This window comes from Argentina silus, assembly GCF_951799395.1.
Source record: "Argentina silus genome assembly, chromosome: 13".
Taxonomy (NCBI): domain Eukaryota; kingdom Metazoa; phylum Chordata; class Actinopteri; order Argentiniformes; family Argentinidae; genus Argentina; species Argentina silus.
This window is the reverse complement of record NC_139667.1, coordinates 2,425,630-2,451,273: the sequence shown is the minus strand read 5'-3', so window position 1 is coordinate 2,451,273 and position 25,644 is coordinate 2,425,630. Positions and strand designations below refer to the sequence as shown.

General features: G+C 47.3%; 2 protein-coding genes across 5 annotated transcripts in view; both read left to right on the top strand.

Annotated features, from left to right (window-relative positions):
• Positions 1–16,874, top strand: part of akt1 (v-akt murine thymoma viral oncogene homolog 1) — a 32,287-nt gene extending 15,413 nt beyond the window's left edge. For all 4 annotated transcript variants that reach the window (XM_083683716.1, XM_083683717.1, XM_083683718.1 and 1 more), the window contains exons 3-14: positions 3,181–3,309; positions 4,555–4,666; positions 4,859–4,985; positions 5,416–5,547; positions 5,777–5,842; positions 6,417–6,485; positions 6,649–6,774; positions 8,217–8,345; positions 13,198–13,412; positions 14,223–14,310; positions 14,656–14,758; positions 16,649–16,874. In XM_083683716.1, the coding sequence (XP_083539842.1) occupies positions 3,181–3,309; positions 4,555–4,666; positions 4,859–4,985; positions 5,416–5,547; positions 5,777–5,842; positions 6,417–6,485; positions 6,649–6,774; positions 8,217–8,345; positions 13,198–13,412; positions 14,223–14,310; positions 14,656–14,758; positions 16,649–16,728 (1,376 nt within the window). In that variant the 3' untranslated portion in view covers positions 16,729–16,874. The remainder of the gene's footprint in view (positions 1–3,180; positions 3,310–4,554; positions 4,667–4,858; positions 4,986–5,415; positions 5,548–5,776; positions 5,843–6,416; positions 6,486–6,648; positions 6,775–8,216; positions 8,346–13,197; positions 13,413–14,222; positions 14,311–14,655; positions 14,759–16,648) is intronic.
• A 4,153-nt stretch (positions 16,875–21,027) lies between these two features.
• Positions 21,028–25,288, top strand: LOC310814157 (centrosomal protein of 170 kDa protein B-like; the record flags this gene model as incomplete). The annotated part of the gene is made up of 4 exons (XM_083683457.1): positions 21,028–21,104; positions 22,224–22,361; positions 24,228–24,317; positions 25,154–25,288. Exons 2-4 carry the CDS (start codon positions 22,257–22,259, stop codon positions 25,286–25,288), a joined length of 330 nt encoding a protein of 109 aa, XP_083539583.1. The 5' UTR covers positions 21,028–21,104; positions 22,224–22,256.
• Between the last annotated feature and the right edge of the window lie 356 nt (positions 25,289–25,644).

Sequence of the window (25,644 nt, the reverse complement as noted above, 5' to 3'; positions counted from 1 at the left end):
ACACTATTCACTCTCAAGCTGCTTTGTTATTCCAGTCCCACCAATAGCAATGTCCTGTTGTGATCAGAAGCGTGTTCCTGGGTCCCAGGGTGGGGTTGAGTTGGGGTGGGGGGGAGGGGTGTGTGTGTGTGGGGGGGGGGGTTGTAGCCTAGATGTACCCTACGTGACACATTCCACTAGGATGAGCTTGTTGGGCTCAGCGAACCCTCTCCTCTCCTCAGATGCAGCGGTCTGAACTCGTGACAATGAGAGAGAACTCCATTCAAAATGTCGCCGGCTCGGCGTGATTACGACACGGACACGCGGCGACCGTTCCGCTGGCTTTGTCGTCGGCGTGTGTGGACAAGGGTGCGTACGGGCGTGTGTTCTGTGTCACCTCGCTCGTGGAAAGCCATGTGACGGAGCCGAAGCCTTCCTCTGCGCGGAGGAATTTCACTGCAGCGGGTGGAACGCATTGTGGCGTCATCTCAGCCACGGTAGACGCCAGCTACCGCCAGCCGTGGTGGACGGCGTGCGTCAGAGGAGCTGGCAGGCAAGCTCCGAGCCCTCGCTGGGGATCTTGCTGTTGTCTGATATACATAGACACACGCTCACACACACACACTCACTCGTAAACATGCATACACACTGTGTGGTAGTCATACACAAGCATCTGTCTTTGCTTGTCGTTGGGTGTTGCATCATTGTCTGGTCAGTCAGTGGCCTCTGTCACTCATCAGCACAGGTATGGACACACACAGAAGTAAAGACCTGAAGACCTCTTCACCCCCCACTAACCCCCTGTACAGGTTTCTTTCCTGTTAATAAAAAAAGCATTGATTACTTTATCTTATGATGACTTATGGATAGATGATTCACTTACTTAAACAAATTTGTTTGTATTTGTTGTAAGCTTTGGATAAAGGTGTCTGCTAAATGCCATAAATGTAAAAATGTAAGAAGTGTGTATATATATATATATGTACACACACAGTACCAGTCAAAGTAGCCACCTTTTGCTTTGATGATAGCTTTGCACACTCTTGGCAAGGTGTGTCCAAACGTTTGACTGGTACTGTCTACTTCTTTATGTATCCATATCATGAAATAGGTTCAGAATTATGACCAGTATCTTCACAAGTCCATTATTTCATACAGCCAGTACTTTGTCTGAAGCACCAATTAGGGTGCAGTGCACCAGGCCTACTTCCTGGACCTGTCTGTGTAATCTTCCCTGAAGGAGTGAACCTCGACACTCACCAGTGTGTGTGGCCGCCCCCCTCTCTGATGTCACAGTGCTGGGCTGACTGACGCAGGAAGGGAGGTGGGGGCTCATTATGCTGCCTCTGCATTGTGCACATACTGTCCCCCAGTCCCCAGGCTGGCCTGGCAGGGGCTCAGCTCTGAGCTAGGGGATATGGGTCAGCCAAGACCTGACCACAAACTGAGCCACCAGCTGGGGCAGGAGAGGAGGGAGGAGAGAACTGGGTATGGTGCTGAGGCTGGAGATTGAGGATAGATTGAGGCTTGGTTCTGGGGAGAATGGAATGTGACACACATTTTAAGTGTACTCGTGTCTACCCTATAAGAGTGATCTATCGATCTGTTGTTGTAAATCACACTAATGTAGAGAGAGTGTGTGTGTGTGTGTGTGTGTGTGTGTGTTGAGTGGTGTGGATGTTGGATCAGGAGCCATGTTGTGTAAAACAGACAAATGACTTCACCGTAATCGCTGCATATTGAACATGCATGGGGGAGGAAATCCTCCCAGCTTTTTTCTGTACAGGTTGTGTTTTTCAATGAGGACCGGGCGCGGCGGGAGGCTTTGTAGGCAAGCGGTAAGCATTGCAATCTGAAGGCTGACAAAAGTCTAACTAATTTCTAAATGAGCCCGTGTTTGGTATAAAACCACTTACTCTGCAGAACGGAGATGAAAAACCTCCTCCTGTGCCACAGTGAAAAATGGCAACAGCCATAATATCCCATATTGGACATCTGCTGCGGATTGAAATCTAAAGTACACACCGCTCTGAGACAGATGTTTTCTCTAGTGCTGTGATTCACGCCACCACCTCGCCAGTTGCTGTAAATCAGGTGTTTTACACTCTGTGTGTGTTCCGCTTTTAATGGTTCTGTCGTGCGGCGGCTGGGTGAGCTAGCACCGGCTAGCTGGCCCTCAGGTGGTTCTTTATAGGGGTCTGCATCCTGCCATAAGTCCGCATCAACACCAAGACCAGTGTGTTGAGGTGACACTTCTTGTTTATTTCCGTTCTGAGGTGTTTACGTCCGTTCTACGTGTTTTGCCCCTCCTCAGTGTGTGGTGCGCTGGGTTGACGAGGTGTGATGCGACGGTGTCGTTGGAAAGGTTCCACCCGGTGGTGCGTCTGTGACATCACAGACAGGTCTGGGATCAGTTTCCTCTGTCTGGAGCGTTGTCCGGGTCTGTGGGTGCATGAAGGGGAGAGTGGAGCAGGAACAGGAGGCAGCATTGACTGATCTTCGTTTCCCCCAGACTTCTGTGTCAGAGGAAATGGGGCAATTAAGGACAGCTTGCTCAGGCACTGCATGGGGTTAATACCCGGCTCTCGTAATTAAAAATAAATTACACTTTTTTCCTGTATAAATATTCAAACCCCTCTTGCATGTGTGCTGCCGCCGCCTTTTATGGTGCGTAAGCTTTTTTTTCTTTTTTTTTTCGGTCTGCAGAACATCTGGCACAACATTTCCTGAACCATCCGTGGAATAAATCGAGTTTTGTAGCCTGTTAGAGATTCATTTGTGGGTGTCTTGTGAGGGAGGGGATATGATGGATACACATGGCTGCGGTTCCTCAGGGAGCTCGTAGGCGTCAGAGGGGACAAAAGGGGTCCTGACTCCAGCTAAAACAGCCGTCCAGCCTTCGACCTACACTAATGGCAAGTGGGTGACAAGATGGTGATTTTTAGGGAACGTTGGTGAGCAGCATAGCAATTAGATCACAGGAAAATGCCAGGTCACGTCTCTGAGAATTAGGATGTAACCTTGAGAAAGGGAGGACTTTGTCTGTCATTAATAATCCAAAACTGAATTTACGCACTGAAAATAATGTAGTATCTTCGAGTGACTCTCTCTCTCTCTCTCTGTTGAGTTTTTCCTCTGAGTACACAGTTCAGTTCTGCTCAATCACCTTCACCTCCTTACTGTGTCTATTTCTCTTTGCAGGAGAGTACATCAAGACCTGGAGACCGAGGTATTTTCTCCTCAAGAGTGATGGCACATTCATCGGGTACAAGGAACGACCACAAGATGTGGACGCGCTGGAAACACCCTTAAATAACTTCTCAGTAGGGCGTGAGTATCTAATCTTATTAAGACCCTACTACCTCTCGAAATAACGTCTGGCATTTAGGCTATGCGAAGAGCACATTGTATGATCAACATTAGGGAACCAGTGTATTTCTGTTCAGTGCAGCACCTAATCAGCCTACCTCAATATCGTCACGTTCATTATGTGGTTAGAAACAGGAGAGTAGTAACACTATATCCCATCCAGCATACTCCCTGTGTGAGCTACAATCTACTCTACTCTGAAAGAGACCGCTGCCTGCGTCTCTCTCCCGAGAGCTCAGCCCCACATCCCAGAAAGTTGCTGGGACAAGCTCTGCAGATGATTGAACAGAGTAATTAGACAGCTTATGTTTGTTAAACAAAATGTTTCCTCCTGACACTCTTGAGTTATAGTGGTTATTAACCGCCTGATTTCAATTATTTATCCGAGTGCGTGCTCTGGGGCTCCGTCTCTGTCGGCAGAGGAGCCGAGTTTGTCACTGAGGATGCTAGCCCACAGAGTGTGTCACTGAGGATGCTAGTGTGCGTGTGGTGTTGTTGATGGGGATGATGGGGACTGATGGGGACTGATGCAACGAGCTGAGATAGACACGCTGGAGCCATGTTGGATCTCAGTGGTGGCCTGGTCCCATATCCTCTGTTATATCCAAAGATCCTGTGGTAACAGTGTCTCATATGAGGGGAAAGCTGTGAAGCGTGCTTCCTCCTTCCACCACAGTGCACCTGTTCTGTTCCAGAGGAGCTGGTGGCAGTCCCAGCAGTGTCTGTTAGGGTGGCGATAAAGATAAATGGCTTTAACTGCGGGTCTCTCTCTCTCTCTCTCCCCTCCCCTCCCCTCCCCTCCCCTCTCCTCTCCTCTCCTCTCCTCTCCTCCCCTCCCCTCCCCTCTCCTCTCCTCCACTCCCCTCTCCTCTCCTCTCCTCCCCTCCCCTCTCTTCCCTGCTCCTCTCTCTCCTCCCCTCCCCTCTCCCCCTGCTCCTCTCTCTCCTCCCCTCCCCTCTCCCCCTGTCCCTCTCTCCCCTCCCCCCTGCCCCTCTCTCTCCTCCCCTCCCCTCTCTCCCCTGCCCCTCCCCTCTCCCCCTGCCCCTCTCTTCCCCTGTCCCTCTCTCTCCCCTCCCCCCTGTCCCTCTCCCCTCCCCCCTGCCCCTCTCTCCCCCTGCCCCTCTCTCCCCTCCCCCCTGCCCCTCTCTCCCCTCCCCCCTGTCCCTCTCCCCTCCCCCCTGCCCCTCTCTCCCTGGATGTGGCCAGAGTGCCAGCTGATGAAGACGGAGAGACCCAAGCCCAACACATTCATCATTCGCTGCCTGCAGTGGACCACTGTCATCGAGCGCACCTTTCACGTAGAGACCCCTGAGGAGAGGCAAGCTCACCCCAAACACACACACACACACACACACACACACACACCCATACATAAACACACTGGCTGTTGGCTGACCTTACAGTCTAATTGCCTTCCTGTTGATAAGATGACAATAATAGGATTGGGCTGGATTACAACATGTTAAATGAGGTGTTGCAATCTCCCTTCCTTTCTCCCTTTCTCTCCCAGGGGGGAATGGACGAAAGCTATCCAGGCCGTAGCGGACGGTTTACAGAAACAGGAGGAGGAGATGATGGACTCCTCCCCAGACCCCATGGACATGGAGATGTACCTGACCAAACCCCGACTCAAAGTGGTACGTCCCACCCCGCCTCACCCGTTCCTCACCCGTTCCTTACACCACCTCACAACCACCATTTTCCCCAACATCAGCACTGAGTGGCTTAGCACCAGATAGCGTTTCCACCCAGTTTCATTACCACACATGCGTGTGCTCTGAAGTCACGACGCAAAGGTCTAAGGCCATGGGATTGGATGTCCCTGCATGCGACCGGTTTCAACATTCTCACCAGCCCCGGGGGTCAAAGGTTAGAAGGAGCCACAGCCTCATATAGTCCCAGACATACTCCCTCGAGGAGTGGAAATCTGCGGAGTGAATGAAATGGCACTGAGTTCTTCCTTGTTGTTGTTGTCGGTGGGATTATGTGTCTCGACTAGTCGGAGCATGAGTTTGTTAATGCCTCTGTTTGTAACCCGACGCCCCGTTTCCTTCCCCTCTTTCCTAGACTATGCACGACTTTGAATACCTCAAACTCCTCGGAAAAGGCACTTTTGGCAAAGTCATCCTTGTGAAGGAGAAGGCCACAGGACGCTACTACGCCATGAAAATCCTCAAGAAGGAAGTGATCGTAGCGAAAGTGAGTGTTGCCCACTGGCCCTAATACAAAGAGAGAGAGGGAGGGAGGAAGGGAGAGAGGGAGGGAGGGAGGAAGGGAGAGAGGGAGGGAGGGAGGGAGGAAGGGAGAGAGAGGGAGGGAGGGGGGGAGGGAGGAAGGGAGAGAGAGAGAGATGGCGAGGGGCGATTGTCGATACCTAAACGGCAGCCATTGTGGGAGTTACACAAACACTCCTTGTGATCTCTTTCAGGATGAAGTGGCACACACACTCACGGAAAACAGAGTGCTCCAGAATTCCAAGCATCCGTTCTTGACGGTGAGTGTCCTGTCCATACACTCCGCACACACCTAACCCAAACTCTCATCTGGCCCACAAAGACACTGTGTAGCCTCTCCACTTCAGCCTGGGAGCCTCCATTCAGGGGAGCAGCTGAGGAGTTTCTGCCGGGAGAGTTTGAGAGAGCAGTGTTTACAAAGCCTGCAATAGAGTTGGCCTCCATTGAAGACACTTGGACCTTTCATTGTCAGTTAACCACCTTTCTCAAACTCTGCGATGTTTCACAATGCAGAACTCCCCCTCTGGTCTGTGCTGTGGGTGGCCAGGGTAACGCATGATTCTTGTGGCTGTTGTGCTGAATGTGGTCAGCGTTTGTCACACACACACACACACAACAGTTGTGGCAAAGACTGATTCAGTATCACATCAACAAAAATGTGCTTTAGTTATTCAGATTTTCTGTTCAACCGGGGACCTCGGTTTCAGATGTGGAGATTGAGATCGCAAGCTTTATTTATGATTCAGTGCGGTTGTTAATTGAGAGCTGCCTCCTCTCGCCTTAGTAACCGTTGCCGCTGTGTTTGAGCTAAGCTTTGGTTCTCCACGTCCTCAGGGCCTGAAATACTCCTTCCAGACCCACGACCGTCTGTGCTTCGTCATGGAGTACGCCAACGGCGGAGAGGTGAGCTTCTGAAACGGTCAATAAGACAACATCCAATAAAGCTAGCAGCTGCCAATAATCCTTATATCCCCTCTGCTTCTGGATACACTAACCCTGTTTCCCCCCTCTCCCCCTTCTCTCTACCCCTGCCCCCCCCCCCCCACACACACACACACACACACAGCTCTTCTTCCACCTGTCCCGGGACCGGGTGTTCTCTGAGGAGCGGGCGCGGTTCTACGGGGCGGAGATAGTGTCAGCTCTGGACTACCTGCATGCTGAGAGGAACGTGGTCTACCGGGACCTGAAGGTGGGGGAACACGCTCTCTCCCGCCCCCCCGGTCAGGGGGTATAAATAGTCTGTCTTCCATCCACAGCAAAGCGCAGCAGCCAGGGGCTTATTGATTGGTCCTCCCCGCCCCCGGCCTCGTATCCAGACTGCTGCAGCTGGAGACTCAACCCTTTCACCCCAGTACTGCAGCTAGAGTGGCAGTACGATCACCTCCCTGTTGAACAGATTTAGTCATTTATTCATGTTTTGGTTAATTAACATTAAAGGTCCAGTGTGCAACATTCAAGCTTTTCTAAAAGCTTTCCTAATGGTTGTAGGAATGGACTACTGTATGTTTAATCAGTAGCGATCAGGGAATGAGATCCATTTCGATATTTAAATGACGAACGTTGTTTTGGTCCTGCGAAAGTGTTTTCTAAAATGGAGTGTCCTACCCGATACTCGGTTTGTATACAAACCTGTTACTGGCCAGGGGTGTTCTAGGGGTGGGGCCAGGGGTGTTCTAGGGGAGGGGCCAGGGGTGTTCTCAGGGAGTGGATCCCGGATTTTCCTTTCCGTCTCTGGTGGCTGCATCTTTGAATCATGCACACATGCTGAAACACAATAGCTAATGTCCGACACTGCGGGGAGGGGGTTATATTATTATTAGGGAGAACTGAATTTCGCAGCGTTGTCCAGAGGTGGCAGATTTCCAACAAATGTACACCCTGCTTCTTTAACAGTATCAGGCATTCATTGATGATAAGTGGAGGTCTGAACATCGACAGACATATTCTCCTATATGAAATCCCTCTGTAAACCCACGCCAAGGCAGATACAGATACAGAGGCATGAGAGATATTAATAACACACGAGCAGTGGCAGTCTATGATATGACTGGTTTCAGAGGGAGGGAGGGAGGGAGAGAGAGAGAGAGGGGGGCATCTGTATCCCTGTTTCTTCCAGCTGATGAAATTATACCAGCCAGGTCAGCATAGCTCCCCCATCCCTCCCTCCCCCCCTCCCTCCCTCCCTCTCTGCTCTCCCCTTGGGTTTATGAGGCAGGCTCCCAGCCTGCTAAGGTTCTCGTGAAAATGCCAGGGTAGCAGGATTGGAGGATGTGCTGACTCCGGCCTGCCTTGTGCTGCTGGCCACGTGTGAGGTACAGCTGCCAGGTGACTTCTACTGAGGGAGAGGACACACGGATATTAAAAGGCCACGCATTGCTGGCTAAGTCCTGATGCTTCTCTCTGAGCCAGCCACAGCCAGGAGGCCTCACGCACTCGCCAACAAACCAACAAAACAAGTGAAAGAACACACTCAAGTTCACTCACTCACTCACACACTCACTCTCTCACACCCTCTCTCACTCTCACCCTCTCTCACTCTCTCACTCACTCACCCCCATTCTTCCCTCACTCAAGTCCTGATGCTGACACTGACCCCCTGTCTCCTGTCTCCTGTCTCCTGCCCCCCTTCAGCTGGAGAATCTCATGCTGGACAAAGACGGACACATCAAGATAACAGACTTCGGCCTCTGCAAGGAGGGCATCACGGACGGCGCCACCATGAAGACCTTCTGTGGGACGCCAGAGTACCTGGCCCCTGAGGTAATGTCAACGCAGCCTCACAGCTGATGTCAGTGAACTGTGAACTATGTCCTTCACAGAGGCCTTTTTTTATTTTTTTTGAAGGTTATTGTTTTGTGTGAGGCAGTCCCACTCTTATATCTTTCATTTTTATCGGACAGAGATAGTGGAGAAAGACAGGAAAGTGAGGAGGAGAGGGAATGTCAGCAGGGCTGACGGGGGAGTATGTGTGCACTGTAGGCCATGTCGCTGGGCCACTGGACCAGCCTAAAGAGGCCTTTTATTCATGAAAGATGACAGCCATCACGAGCGGTACATCATTCACGGTGAAGAGCACTGACGTGACGCGCCGTCTGAAGGTAAACAAAATAAAGCAACCCAGCGGGTTGTCCTTTTACAACAGCACACACAGTCTTTTCACGCTGTGACTGTTGTCACTGACACACTGCCAGGGCATACACGGTATGTGTAAGAATGGCTTCGAAGCAGCTGTTCATGAATGCCTGTGTAAGCTTCAGTGTGTGACTCAGAGCTAATGAGTCTCCAGTCTGCAGTGGGTGGGTGGAGGGCGGGGCCGGCCGGGCCGGGCGGGGGTCGTCTGCTGTCATAACTGGTTGGTTCAGAGGGCATGTATACAGGCGTGCGGCTGCACCCCATTGCGTGCAGCTATGACGTGTTTGAGTGGTGTGTTTGAGTAACCTGATGCATTGTGTGTGTGCCTGTGTGTGTGTGTGTGCCTGTGTGCCTGTGTGTGTGTGCGTGTGTGTGTGTGTGTGTTTGTGCTAGCCTCCTGCCTCTTGTCATTGGAATGCCTTCCGGGAGAAGGGTGCCCATGTTGACACAGTTGCCGGCTCGTTGTTTCTAGCCTCTATTTGGAATTTTCTGGGGGGGCTGGGGGGGGGGGGGGGGGGGGGGGGCTGGCAGTGCCTCAGGAAACGTGAGCTTCCGCCCCTGGAGAAAAAGGGCCACATTGGCTACAGCTGCTCCTGGCACCGAGGGGGAGGCTGGAGCCCACTGCTGCCTAGGATGCCTTCCCCGACCTGGGAAGAGCCAGGGGCACGCTCTGGGCCTGTTGTCCTCCAGTCCTCCTTACCAGGAACACTCTCACATGTTCCTTGCAGCTTAGATCCCCCCCCCCCCCCCCCCCCCCTCTCTCTCTTACAAGACCATCCTGCTAGTCTGCTGCACACCGATAACCAGGGGAAAAATTAACACCGGCCACCCGTCAAATGCCGGTCGATTTTGGCATTTGGGGGTAAATCTGTAAATCTTACCCGGCACTTTGGTGGGTAGCCAACAAAGGTGAACACTACAGTATGCTTCAATGTAAAAAACAAGACTGGTGCAATTATGATCACCGTTGATTCAACATTTGTGACATCACCCACCTCCTCCCGTCTCCTCCCACCTCCTCCGGCCTGACTATAACTGCTGCACGTCTCACACTTCTCCTGACAAAGACCACTAAGGTTCCAGAGGTCTGCACCAGAGATGGCTAGTCTGTGCCTGAGTGGTCTCTTTCAAACAAACCCAGAGTCTGTGAGCTCTCCTAGTTACACTAGTCTCCTAGTTACACTAGTCTCCTAGTTACACTAGTTCTCCTAGTTACACTAGTTCTCCTAGTTACACTAGTCTCCTAGTTACACTAGTTCTCCTAGTTACACTAGTCTCCTAGTTACAACAACGACTCTCTGCTTACAACCTAAAATAAAGGATAACAGTAATATTCAGCTACATGTGAATATAATAATCAAGATAGCAACTTACACACGACCCCGGGAGATAGAAGACATGCAGGGGAAAATGTTTACCGGTATTTTGACAGAGAAATAGGTGCGAAACTTAAAGCCTACACGAGGTTCGTTCTGGGCAGGGGGTGTATTACATTTACATTTACGGCATTTAAAAGACGCCTTTATCCAAAGCGACTTACAACAAATACATTTGTTTAAGTAAGTGAATCATCTATACATCAGTCATCATAAGATAAAGTAATCTATGGTAGGACCAGGGGCCATTGGCAGTCACAATGCTAGAAGAATTTAAAAATTTTTACAGGAGAGAAACTTGTACAGGGGGGTAGTGGGGATGAAGAGGTCTTTAGGAGGGACAGTTAAGATGTAGCCTGAAGAGACGGGTCTTCAATCTACGGTGGAAGATTGGTAGTGACCCTGCAGTCATGACAGCAGTGGGAAGCTCGTTCCACCAGCGGGGCGCCAGGACAGTGAAAAGCCGTGACCGAGTAGCACGGCTGCTGCATCCACGTATTGCTTTAAAAAGAAATGTAGCTGGTAAAGAAATCTGAGTGGCTGGTGAATTCTCTCACCCACCAGACACCTTGGCTGGTAGAAGTAAAAAAAGTCAATGTTATGTCCTGCCGATAACCTTCATCCCCTTAGCCAGCAAGAGCTATATCGTTGTTCAAATAATGATGTAACCTCTTAATGAAATCATCACACCAGGGCCAGCATAACCAAACACTACTTATGATGACTGATGGATTGATGATTTACTTACTTAAACAAATGTATTTGTTGTAAGTCGCTTTGGATAAAGGCGTCTGCTAAATGCCATAAATGTAAATGTAAATGTAAACAGACAGATATACGTACAAAGTACAATCTATTTGTGTCATTTCGTTTTGAAAATGTTCATATTTTTATGTCAGGTACAATGACTCAGTAACACTGAGTACCTAACTCGACTGTAGAGATCTCTACACAGTAACCCTGAGTACCTAACTCTACACAGTAACCCTGAGTACCTAACTCTACACAGTAACACTGAGTACCTAACTCTACACAGTAACACTGAGTACCTAACTCTACACAGTAACACTGAGTACCTAACTCTACACAGTAACACTGAGCACGCTCACTCCAGCCCCTGCAGCGGAGACATCAGGGTGCGTTTCCGTGGAGACGGGGTCGCTGCGGAGCGTCTCCATGGAGCCGGGGCCAGGCAGTGTTACAGGTTGTTCTGCAGTAAACAATGACCTTGTTGTGTGTGTGCGCTGCACAGGAATGCTGTCACGTCTGGGAGTGTTCCGCAGGCCAGGAGAGAGACCGCTCCCCGGGCCAAGGCTGAGGGGGCCTGCCTCCGGAGCTACACCCAGGCGGGCATTGTCTCTTTCGCGACGCCGAAAAAGGGTGGTTTCAAAGAAAAGGAGAGGTGTCAGCGGAGGCTGATTGAGGGGAACTTGTACTTGTACGAACGAGGGAAAATTAGAGGGAATTCAATCTATGGTGTGTGTGTGTGTGTGTGTGTGTAAGGGGGACTGGACAAGCTGTCCTCTGGGAGAAGGAGCCGTGTGTGTCTGTCTGCGTTTGGATGAGAGAAAGATACAAATGGAAAGTAAGACAGCAGTATCAAGTGAAGGAAACGCACAGCAGCAAGAGTGTGTTTCTTCCCCACCCTCCCTCCTTCCTTCCTCTCTCCCCTCCCCTCCCTCCCTCCCTCCCTCCCCTCTCTCTTCCCCTCCTCCCGAGGCTGTCCTTTGGGCCGGTGTAACAGAGTCAGGCCAAGGCAGGCGGTCCTGGTTCCGCGTGTGAGGGATGAGCTTGGCTCCTGCGCTCCTGGCAGCTCCACAGCTGTGGTGCTCTTCTACATATATGGGGCAGCTGCGGGCCCAGCTGTCGTGCGGTGTGAATCACACGACAGCAGCGCTGGAAATAGAGACGGTCCAGTAATCCTAGCACCGCGCCGGCTTCACGTTACCCCTGCCCTCCGAGCCCTCCTCCTCTTCCTCGCCACCGCCTGCCCGCTCCCCAGCTCACCGCAGCAGCCCCAAGCAGCGTGCCCGCAGACGCACACACGGACGCACTCGTACGCAAACACACACACACACACACACACACACACACACACACACACACACACACATACACACACACACACACACACACACACACACACACACACACACACACACACACCACTTTTGTTCCATTTACGGACACGTCCGTCCATCTGTTGTTCCTGCCCCGTCTCAGGGTCTGTGTACCTACGTCCATATTTAATTCTATTAGTCTGCCTCCGACTATACCTATGAATCTATTCCTGGATCAGTCTATCTCACCCCTTCTAACCCTTGATGTTTTAAAGAGCAGTCTGTTCTCGGTGTCTTGATTTCACCTACATCATCCAGCCTGAATCCAGTACTACATGTCCCAGGGGGCCTTGGGACAACTCCAGAGTGTGCAGGCGTTCAACAGGTTGCCCCAGTTAGTCAGCACAAAGCTGAAGCTGTCCAATGCGGTAGAAGGTTGGAACACGCCATCTGGTGTGAGCTTCCACCTTTCTGACTGTGGTGTGGTGTGGTGTGGTGTGGTGTGGTGTGGTGTGGTGTGGTGTTACACAGGAATGTTGGTCTGCCCTTGTTAGCTGATATGGCCATCTCTGCTACTTTCTTAATAGCCCTATGTAGCTCCCCAGCCCCTCCTCTGTCGGAGTGTGTGTGTGTGTGTGTGTGTGTGTGTGTGTGTGTGTGTGTGTGTGTGTGTGTGTACTGGAGACCTCTGGTGATTAAATATGCAGGGCTCCAGGGGAAACAGTATCCCTGCTCCTAATGTGAGATGTGAGTCAGTGTTTGCTATGGCTGTGGCTGCCCGGAGAGCCCAGACCAGGGGGTGTTATGGGGGGGGGGGGGGTCTGGACTGTGGCTGCAGGGCTCCCTATACAGTCACTGCCCAATGCCCAATCACACTTAGGTTTCAGAGATCTACACCAAAGATGGCTAGTCTGTGTGCCTGAGTTGTCTCTGCATTGACCCACTGTTTACTGCCCACAGGTTGCCCATCACATACAGAATGACTCTCTTTCGTTGAAACGTCCTGGCAGCCCCGTCAGTGATGCTCTTCTCTATCCCCCGCAGGTTCTGGAGGACAACGACTACGGTCGCGCGGTGGACTGGTGGGGTCTGGGCGTGGTCATGTACGAGATGATGTGCGGTCGCCTGCCGTTCTACAACCAGGACCACGAGAAGCTGTTCGAGCTCATCCTCATGGAGGACATCCGCTTCCCACGCACCCTAGGACCAGAGGGCAGGTCCCTTCTCACCGGCCTGCTCAAGAAGGACCCCAAACAGCGGTTAGCTAGTAGCCCACGCTACCTCCTCCAGGCACTTGCAAAGAATAGGGCTTCATTGTTGTGACAGAGCACTCTGATTTCTTCTGTCACTCACAGTTGGCAAATATATTAGAAGCATTATGTTTATTATTATATACACTCACTGAGCACTTTATTAGGAACACCTGTACACCTTTTCATGGTGTGGGGAATGTTTTCTTGGCACACTTTGGTCCTGTTAATACCAATCAATCATCGCTTTAATGCCACAGCCTATTTGAGTATTGTTGCAGACTATGTGCGTCCCTTCATGGCCACAATTTATCCATCTTCTAATGGCTACTTCCAGCATGATAATGCAACATGTCACAAAGCAAAAGTCGTCTCAAACTGGTTTCATGAACATGACAATGAGTTCAGTGTTCTTCAGTGGCCTTCCCAGTCACCGGATCTGAATCCAATAGAACACCTTTGGGATGTGGTAAAACAGGAGATTCACACTTGAAAATGCACCTGAAAAATCTGCAGGAATTGCGTGATGCAATCATGTCATCATGGACCAGAATCTCAAAGGAATGTTTCCAACATCTTGTGGAATCAATGCCATGAAGAATTGAGGCTGTTTTGAGAGAAAAAGGAGGCCCTACCCAGTATTAGTATAGTGTTCTAATAAAGGGAGGCCCTACCAAGTATTAGTACAGTGTTCCTAATAAAGGGGGACCCTACCCAGCATTAGTATAGTGTTCCTAATAAAGTGTTCGGTGAGTGTATATTAGAAGCATGATGTTTCCCATAGTACTCACCCCTTTTTCTGTTCCCCTTGTCCTCCAGGTTAGGTGGTGGACCAGATGACGCTAAAGAGATCATGCAGCACAAGTTCTTTGCTGGGATCGAATGGCAAGATGTTTACGAGAAGAAGGTAAATGATCGCTCCTCTGTCTCTCCTCCGTTACCTTCGCCGCGTTTATTTGGCTGCTTGTCCTGCATCGTCGTGGTGAGCAGTCCCTTCCCCTCAGCTGAAACAGTAGAGCAACAGCCCGTTTCTACTTAGATTTTAGTTTTTATTCGCATATCTGTTTTATCTATCTGTAAAAGCACTTTGTAACCTTGTTTTAGAAGGTGCTATATAAATAAAGTTTACTGTTATTACTACTCAGCACACCACCAGGGGACCGTAGATAGATTTCACCAGGCCCGCAACTGTTTACACTGTGATTGACAGGACAGATGTGCCAATGTGCTCGTGTCCTCTCTTCTCCTACAGCTGGTCCCGCCCTTCAAACCCCAGGTTACCTCGGAGACGGACACACGGTATTTTGACGAGGAGTTCACAGCACAGACCATCACCATTACGCCGCCCGGACAAGGTACTCCCACAGCCCGCCCACCCTCACTGTATCTACACATATAACAACCCATATAACACATATCTACACATATAACAACCCATGTAACACATATCTACACATATAACAACCCATATAACACATATCTACACATATAACAACCCATGTAACACATATCTACACATATAACAACCCATATAACACATATCTACACATATCTACACATATAACAACCCATATAACACATATCTACACATATAACAACCCATATAACACATATCTACACATATAACAACATATAACACATATCTACACATATAACAACCCATATAACACATATCTGCACATATAACAACATATAACAAAAAAAAAAAAAGCCTTCTGGCATTACGACTGCCAATGGCCCCTGGTGTGAGCATTGATTACTTTGTCTTATGACTGTTGGATAGATGATTCATTTACTTAAACAAATGTATTTGTTGTAAGTTGCTCTGGATAAAGGCGTCTGCTAAATGCCATAAATGTAAATGTAGTACACTCCCTGCACAGAATGAACCTCTTGTAGGCTTTAAGTTTCGCACCTCAATGTAAAATGTAACCCAGATAGACAAGCATAGTACTCACTGACTGAATCAGAGTTCAGAATCAGAATGAGACTGGACCTGAAGGCCATTGTATTTGATGGTGGTGAAACACGGTCTGACTCAGAATGATCTGGATGCACAAGTGGTTCTTTTTTTTTTTTGGTAACTTCCCAGAATAAAAGAATGCTGAGTTGTTTCTCGTTGTCTCCTCCTCTTCAGAGATTTGGGGAAAAATAAGAAAAAAATATAAATATTATAAATATAAAAATAAGAACTTGCAATTCTCACAAGCCACTGGTGATGGCGGTCTCAGAATTCGTTTTCAAGTGAAAAATGTTAATAATTGTTTCCGCTTGGATTCATTTTAGATCAAATTCTGATTGCAGACTGTAATATTCTTAATCTTGCAGTTAAGACTCATGAGAGAATGTATCATGTCTCTACATGAAATTCAGTCTTCTTCTACCTTCTCCCAGGATGTCTCGCTCCTGGAATGAGTTTCTCTGGTGCATTCATTGAATGAAGAAAACATGTCATTGTGAAAGTGCTCTTGATAAGATTTTCACATGAAAATAGTTCTTGATGTCTGTGATATATCGAAAGGAGTAAGGGTAAAACTTTTTGAATATCATTTGAAGATAATGGATCAGGATTGCTCTCGCAAAGTGTCTGGCCAACACCTTAATTCAGTGTATAACAGATAATAATATTTTGTAAGTCATGATCATCAGAAATCAAGTTATATACAGTACTTACCCTAACCCTAAACATTTCTATTACTAAAGAAATCTTATGGGAAATCTCAGGGATTGCACCTTCCAGTGCTAATATTGACATGACAATATGGAATGTGCATGTTCCTGCCTCCCAGAGCAATTAATACGAGGTCAAGTTACAAAGCTTTGCCCCATTCCTCAGAGGGATTTGTGCCCTCTGCTGGAGAGTGTGTGTAAGATACATAATATATATATACACACACACACCATTTCGCTGAAGCTTTTATCCAAAGCGACTTACATTGCAGTGAGTGCATACATTTCAGTATATATGGTCCCAGCAGGAATCAAACCCACAACCTCTACCAACTGAGCCAAAGAGGACCACATCTTGTTCTATGGCTCACTGTGTTCCTCATACTGGTGGTGCATGAGCACTACCAGCTTATGCTGCCGAACTCTATCCCAGCGAGGAAGGAAAACACATCTGTTTTTTTCAAGTCATCCAGATGAGAAAAAAAAAGAAAGAAAGAAAGGATAATTGAGATAAAAACAAATGTGATCAGACTTACAATGTGCACTAATTGAGTTCTCCCGGTCTCTTCCTCCAGAAGGTAGCATGGAGTCGTTCGACAGTGAGCGGAGGCCCCACTTCCCCCAGTTCTCCTACTCTGCGAGTGGGACAGCCTGAACAGCTCCTCCTGTCCATTCCTCCGGTCCCACCATTTCTCCTTCACTCCATCAGACTGCACATCCGCCGACGGGGGCCTCAGCCCCATCCTCCCGTCACAACGTCAGGGTCTCCAGTTAGTGTTGCTGGACAGACCATTGCTATCTGCAGATTAAGTTATTCCATGGAGAAAATACACCATACTTACATCTACAACAAAATATTCTGTGGCCTTTTGAAGACTGTCCTTTTTTAATGGTGTGTGGTTACACTACAGCGCATTTCCTGCTTGCTCTGTTCTATACAGACAAGCATTCATAAAACCACAATTGATCGGGAAAGGGTTAGGCGGGAGTAAGATTAGGGAAAGCTGAATGGCTACACTTTCTCAAACGTCTGCGTGCCTCGCTTCTATCAGCACCTGTAACGTCTGTCATTGTCATATCTTATCCACCAATTGGACGTTTGCCATGAATGTTAAAGGGGGCCATCATGATTGTATTGGAATATCCATTTAAAATTGACACAGATATAATGGGGACCAACAACAACATCAATATGACCAATGACTACATTTCCTCTTCAGTGTGAGACGTTATAGTCCATATTATCTTTACCAAGACTTCCACAATCACTATTTGACCAAAACTGCCAATTAATGTACCTAATTAATAAAATGAACCTTTTTGCATCCTTCACTGTTGTAGATCATGGGTTAATTGTCTTGGGACTGACTGTAGTTAATATAAAAAATATTACAAGCCCCGAATTTCATTAAACAGAAGGGAGAGTAGATGATTGTGTGCAGGCTCATCTGCAGTGCTTTTCTTACACAAAGGGTCCCTGTGAGAGCGACAAGCTCTGTGGATCATCATCAGAGTGCTGCCACTCCCCCGTAATCCGTTTTAATAGATAAATTGTGCAATACAGTGACAAGGAGAGGAATGTCAGACACTTAAAGAATGCTGATTCTGGGAAAATGATAATGTAAATGGCTTGTAGCGAATTTCAGTTGTGTGTTCAACTGCGAGTGTGTCTGCTCAGTCGATGACGAATCAATTTCCTGTTGTCGGCCATTGAAATGAAATTGTTCCTCTACGCCCTCCGGACTAATGTACTTGGATCATGATGCCTTCCTGTCTGAATGTTGTGTCGCAAACACTCTCGGTTTCCCTCTGAACTGGCCAGTCAGGTACTGATCCTTTCTGCCGAATCAGGGAATCTTCTCTGTCTCTCTGTGGGTCTTTTCCTCTTCAGTATTGGGTGTTTTCCTCCCAGTGCACTCACTGCAGCCTCAATGAGGTCACTATTACACATATATACAGTACACTCCTAGGAACACATTGCAAACAAACTGGGCTTGGGTTCAGGGGAACAAACACATCGAGTCAGCTGTGATCTCTTTAGATGGGGATTACCATCCTTCTGTACGAGGTTCGAGTTGTTATTTATATGAAACCAGCAATGACTAAATGAGTTTGACTGTGCCAATGACATGCACTTTCTTGCCCCAAAACATGTATGTATTTGTACACTTATTTGTTCTCGCTACACTTTGCTGTCGAAATAAATCGGCGTTTCTTTTAATGACATTTAAAATTCGGTGTAAATACCATGAAAGCTTGTTCGAGTAATTGATCCCCTGATACAGATGGCTTTGTGTAAACTAAGAATCTTGGAATCTCTTTTAGATATCCGATAAGCATTTCCAGAAAACTTCTGTGTTTTCAGCTGACTGATAATCATTGTTCAAAAGTTCATCATACGTTAATGAATGTAAAGGTTTTTTTATGCTATTATTTTCACTTAAATTCCTGTTTTTCAAACAAACATGTTCAATGTTTTGAAATCTGATTGTTCCTTATTCCTATGCACACTCATCCTTTGCTGTCACCCTCTGAATATAGGGGAATGCATTTTACACCTTTATTTCAATTTTTACTTTTTTTTTTTTGTACCTGCCCTCCCCCTTCCTGAGACTGAGGACACCAGCTTTAGTAAACAAATAATATAAACTTTTTACACTGTTTTTACTGTTTCTTTTTTTCTTTCAAATTGATTAAATAAAAGGACTTAACTAAACCTGTGCCAGCTTGTCATTTGTTGAGTATTTCTTTTGTTGAGTGAAATGAGTAAAAATCATCTTTAGTTCAGTTTATTCAGCCATCACTGTTTCTGTTTGACTGCGTCATTGCTGCAATAATAACAATCTGATAACAGCAATGAACTACCAACCCGAACGTGTGCTTTGAAATTAAACTAGAACAGAATTAATTACTTTTCACATATACACAACACTAGTCAGTGTCTAAAACAAACAATGAGTTCACATTAATACTGAATGGCTAGATATAGCTTTGACTTGGCTCTGTCTCCCCACCTTTGCAGCAGTGCTCAGGTCCATGTCTGTGCCTCTGCAGCTGGTCAGAGCTGGAAGAGAAGCTCCCCAGGGCCAGGGGCAGATGGTACGGTCTCTAGAGCAGATGTTGACAGCCAGGACTCACAGTCTGGCTCTGGCCAGCTGCACTGCTACTCACCGCAGGACCGTGGTTGGACGCAGCGTGGGGCTGCTCACCTGACAACCGCCACTCCTCACCTGGCTCCAGCTGCACAGCCCACAATGCACTGCTTTGTGGTAGCAGTTCTGCTCTGCCTTCTCTTGGGTAATGTGTCAGGGGGAATATGTCACTCACTGACTCCACGGTCTATATCCCCTCTTCCGTTACAAAACCTCATTTCCCCTCATATCATGAAGACGGATGTAAATAATCAAAGTAACTGTTGGAAAGAGGCTTTCAGTGGCTTTTTATTTATTTATTTTTTACTGCCGCAAGAAAGCATTTAGATGTCAGACAGAAGGGAGAGACCATTTAGATCTGGAGCAGAAGGGAGAGACCATTTAGATCTGAGAAAAAAGGAAGAGACCATTTAGATGTCAGACAGAAGGGAGAGGCTATTTCGATAGACCATTTAGATCTGAGACAGAAAAGAGAGACCATTTAGATCTGAGACAGAAGGGAGAGACCATTTAGATCTGAGACAGAAGGGAGGAGGAGGGCCCAGTGGAAAAGCCAGAGGCATGTAGGATGTGTTTCTTCCATTGATGTTTCTTTCCTCCTCTCCACACACCCACGTTAAACTCCATACCCAGCTTCCTATGTGGCTGTGAGGCTCTCACTGACAAGAATGAGGGAGGGTTTGAGAGGGACATGAATAGAGACTTACTGGTTGTAATTGACTGGACAGGTTTCTTTGTTAGTGCTTGTTGTTAAGGCGGGAAACTTGAGGAGGTTGTCTGAGAGAGAGAGGTCATAACCTCGGACTCAGAGAAACCAGTTGGACAAAGCTTAGGTCTCAATGACAGTGGAGGGGGAGAAAGAGACTCTTGATTTGGGGAGGTTCTGGAATGTCTGATTGGGCAACAGCTAATGATGAAGTTGAGGGGAATGGGAGGATATCATGCTTGGCCAGCTGCAGGCACATGTGAAAGTACAGTTGTTCGTAGTCTTAAAGTGTATACTTTAATTTCATACCACTTGTGTCTAATGTATATTTACCTAACTATGCAATTTGTTAAATGAACCCAATTAGCAATCATTGATAGCGAACCCTCATCATGTTGAGATGCTGGGGCTACAACTGAAATTTGTAGTTGTGCGTAGAGCACCACCTAGCGGAGGTTCTGCGCTAGTAATTATAATTTTTCAGGGATAGGGATTGATTGATGTTACTGTACGGAAGCAGTCTTTCCTGTCTACCATGGTCTATCAGTGAATAGGCCTCCACATCTAGTGTAGGCAACTGAGCTCCATCACAAGACTATCATTACAATGAAATCCACTGTAAGCCCAAGCATGTGTGGTAACTTACATGTGTCACATGGGAGAATTCCTGTGAGTTGTGACCATTTCTGAAACATACAATCCACATCAATGTGACAGTGGCAGCAGTAGCTACAGGTCTGAAAACGTACATTGTTACAACGAACCTAAATATCAAAAGATATTAATTATGTCCGTGCAAAACAAAACAAAAACTACACATTTCAGAGCACAACTGGACAGTGTAACCACAGTAAATGATATGGGAATGTCACTTTTATTTGAGTTGGGACCGCACCAGACTAGTTGTTCCTAATGGTCGTTCGCAGGTGTCAAGGCGTTTGATTTGACAGCGGGACTGACTGGTTACGTCACTCATGTGGGAGAGGTTGATCCGAGGCAGAGTCCTCCGACCGTCCGACCGGAGCCGAAGGGAGGGTGTGATCGCCATTTACCTGGATAAACGCTGCTACTTCTTCTTGGGACCACTCTCAAACTAAACGATATCCGTAAAAAAGTGTATTAATTGTGTCAACGCTGGCTGCTCTTCAGAGGAAAACGGATCTCAGATTAAAGGTACTGTGCGGTACGCCCTTGAAAGGATTGAATCGGCTTCCAAAGCTGCTGGTTTCGTTCGGGAAAACCCGTGTCTATTTCCTGATGTTTCGACTGAGCAAAGAGGGTGCTAGGCAGACATTCATTATACAGCTTTTAGACAGTGCACTAGTCCTCTAAAAAGATCTTGTGAGTTAACCCAACCAGTCGGACAGGCGTGCTAGCTAGTTTGTCTGAAGTGGGGGGATAAAGTCTGCTTACTTGCTAACTCACTTTAGCGAAACTACTTGCTTGCTACTGACACACAAACTGTTACTGCGTCCCATTGTAACCGGCTCTGTAGGCTAGGCTGTGGTTTCACTGCTAGCTAGCCTTGCTGTTTAGTTTTCTTGCTCATAGATGGCTTGTACATGTGTGGATGGTATGTAAAGGGAGTAGCTTGTATGGTTCACTTGTTGCGTCTTTTTCGCTGTAACTTACCTGGCCAGATGTCACATCTTCCTACCTATCGTATTAGCGAAATCTATCCAGACACACAATAACTAACATTCCTACAATATCTATTTGAAGCCTAGATCCCTCTTCCCATTCAGTTGCCCTAGTTAGTAGCCTGCCTAACCTACACCCAATGAAGCGTATTTACTGTCACCTGACAGTGAAGCTGGTCTTATCTAGCAACCCAAGTCCTTATCATTCTGCTTTGTAAACTGTACTCTTGGTTAATGTGTTTGCAACAGGTTATTCAGGCTTGCAGCTTTGCAGAAATTAGGGCAAAATCAGGAGGAAAGACTTTAACCCTTATCATCTTCCACTGTAGTCAATAGTTGTGTCTACATGTTGGAGCGATCGGGTGTGGTTTGTGAAAGAGTATCAGTTGATGACACAACACGCAAACCTAACTTCAAACAATGGACTGAACTATTAAGACTGCTTATCACAGTGTGTGTGTGTGTGTGTGTGTGTGTGTGTGTTTGGTATATAGATCTGAAGAGTTAGTAGTCCAAACAGTCAATTTCTGAGACAACTACTCCTCAACTATCTACTGCTTATCTATAACTACTCCTCATCTCCTGCTGTTCTGTTGTAAATCTGACGTGTTTACTCTCTCCCTGTGCTGTCGTGTCCCCTCTCTCCTCCCAGGATGCTAAGAAGGCTCTGACTCGGGGATCCAAGATGAGTGTGACATCATGGTTCCTGGTCAGCAGCTCCGGCACACGGCACCGGTTACCGCGGGAGATGATCTTTGTGGGCCGGGAGGACTGTGAGCTCATGCTACAGGTGTGTGTGTGTGTGTGTACTATAGCATATTGTCATCAGCCACACCTTCTTTTTACACACCGAACGTTAACAGTCACTCTTACTTAAGGAGCTAGCCATCCTATAAAAGATGCATAAGCATAATGCATGAGAGAATTGTGGGAGTTGCCTTGTGTGTACATGAGAAGTGTGTATTTATGCACATTTGAGACAGTTTGTGTGACGAGGGTTTCTTAAAGTGACAGCAGTGACTGCTGGGAGAATCGCCTCTGGCAATTGATGTCCCATAATGCAACTGACACATTCCACACAGTTTTTTTTTCTCTCTCCGTCTTGTCTGTTGATCTGTCTGTTGATGATAACAGTAGAAGTGTTTGGAATTCGTTGAGATTAGACTGTTGTACCTCTCGACCAAAGTCTTTCCTTAAATCTCTATTTAGGTCACTGGAAAAGGAATGGTGCTGCCCTGCTGAAAATTGTTTATATACTTACTCAGTCAGTGGTTTTGCTCAGAAATGTCCTGCCCACCACAGAGGTTTGCCGAATTGAAAAGCTGCTCTTGTCCACATTCAGGCATCACTGGCTCCAGCAAAACCTCAGCCTCTCCCATTTGAAATGATGCCTACTTCTGATGTCTTTTAAGTGCTCATACTTCCTGGTTTGGCGTGCGCTACAGCCCATGCATACTTCAGTGTCATGCTTTCGGTTGTTTAAAAAGCTTTGCTTTTGTGTTTGCAACACAATATGTTATTACAATGCCCTCTTCAACCACAGTTTGGTCACTGTCTGTAATTTGAGCACTCTCTCTGGGTTCTTTTTTGCCATGAAGCTCTTGCATAAACAGAGTAACTGTGTTTGGCTCTGTGGTGCCAGAGGTCGTCTTCGTCTCATTGATAAGATAGATGGAAGCTTCTGTGGGAAACTAGGGTAGTGTTGTGACTGAGGCGAGTGTTTTCTCCATGGTGTAGGCCTAGCCCCAGGAAACAAACATGGCTAATTTTAGAATTAATTTGTAAACCTGTTGCTTGAGGTAATATAACATAGATATTTTTGCTGGGACAGGAAAAAACAAAAAAACAAAACACTGTTTGTAAAAACAGAGAGCACGAACTACAGTAGGCTACATGACGACCCCGTGAATCGTTGAAGGACAGTAATACCTCTGCAAATGAGTTTGGCAGCAGGCTGTCCTGCCTTTGAAGTGGTGAAGACGAGGCCTGGAGTGGCTAATGAGTGGAGACGGGAGAGGCTCTGCCTGTGCTAATGACTGGGTTTGTTCTGGCCGTTAATTGATGAGAATGAATGCAGTAGAGAAGCGCAGAGGCTTCCTCCCACTGGCTGACGGCTCATTGAGGGTACAGAGGCACCATTACAACCCACCTCATGTTAAGGTTGTTAGTAGGAGTGGATGAATGTTCAAGCACATTCAAATGTATTTGTTGTAAGTCGCTTTAGATGAAGGTGTCTGCTAAATGCCATGAATGAAATGTAAATGTAAGGTCTTTAGCATAGTGTGTACTGTACACATGTCTGTAGTAGGAACAATTTGTTGCACTATTTTAACTCCTCTGACAAAACGTCCAAAACAAGTTATGCATATGACCCAGCAGTGATGGCTCAGTGTGGTCCTCTGTGGCTCAGTGTGGTCCTCTGTGGCTAAGTGTGGTCCTCTGTGGCTCAGTGTGGTCCTCTGTGGCTCAGTTGGTAGAGCATGGCGCTAACAACGCTTAGTTTGTGGGTTTGATTCCTGCTGGGACCATATATACTGAATATATGTATGCACTCACTGCATTGTAAGTCGCTTTGGATAAAAGTGTCAGCTAAATGGCATTTATTATTATTATATATATGATGCTTACAGTGCATGTGTTCTCTGTTTTCTTGCAGTCTCGGAGCGTGGACAAACAGCATGCCGTGGTGAACTATGACCCGACTACAGACGAGCACATGGTGAAGGACCTGGGCAGCCTCAACGGGGTGAGTTAGAGTCCATGGCTGTGTTCCAAAACCCGTTCTTTTGCTCTATCTAGAGCTTATACCAAGTACGGTAGGTGTGCGCTCTCGATAAGAGTGCAAGAACGCATTTGGGGAACACGGCCCATGTACCTGCCTGAAACGGGTCTAATAAAGGATCTACCCGGCCTCTGTACTCCCCGGAGGGTCCTGCCTTGGCCCACCACTCTCCCCCCGGGCCCTCGGCACAAAGGAGCCCTCTCTCACTGCCAGGGACGGTTGGTAGAGCAGCAGCAATCAAGGCTGGGTATTTTCTGCTGGCCTGGGCCTTTTCTTCTAGAGTTTCTCTCCACCCGCTGATCCCTCCCCCTGTACATTTGCCACTTCATTGCGCTGGTTATTCCAGCGGAGCCCAGGACTCAGGAGAGGGAAAGACCGTCCATTGTTCCTCTGTTGTGTTTCTTTTGGCAACAGTTGGAGCACCCAGACTAATCAGAGCAGAACAGGACAGAGACATGTTAGGGAAATCCAACATGGCTGGTTGTTTTTTTTCACATTACTTTGACAATTGTCTTTATGTAGTCTACTCTTAGTAGATAACAAGATAATTGAAGTGTGTGTGTGTGTGTGTGTGTGTGTTTCTTACATAACCACGCAATCCCATTACTGCCTTAAGGTGCAGGTGGCTTAACTTTCAATGGGAAAGTGGCTAATGGCAAAGCACCTTAGGCAAAGCTCAACCTTATCTGATGTGCGTGCAAGAGTGAGACCTGCTACCACAGTGAGACACGTCTGACTAATTAATTATCACTTTCTGTCGTCTTCTATGAATTGTACATGAATTTTTTTTCTCTCCACAGACCTTTGTGAATGATCTCAGAATCCCCGACCAGACTTACATCACCCTCAAACTCTCAGATGTCATTTGCTTTGGATATGATATCCTTTTTGTGTATCTGGTGTCATTGTGTAACACTTTTAGTTTGTTTGATTGATTTCTCATCGATTTTGGGTTTTCTTCAGTGGATCAGCATAAAGCTAAATACTTGCTTTTTTCCTTCTTCTAGCATTGTGACTGCCTTGGGCCCCTGGTCCTAGCATAGATTACTCTATCTTATGATGACTGATGGATAGAGGATTCCCTTACTTAGTCAAATGTATTTGTTGTAAGTCGCTTTGGATAAAGGTGTCTGCTAAATGCCGTAAATGTAAAATGTACAATGGGTGTTATGAAGTGTTGCTCTCGAGTCACTGGAAGAAAGCAATTTGAAACAAACATTTTCTTCCCCCTTCGTGGTTTGTGTACTAAACCCGTCCAGAATGCTAATTCCCTGTGGTTCTGAGTCAGGGG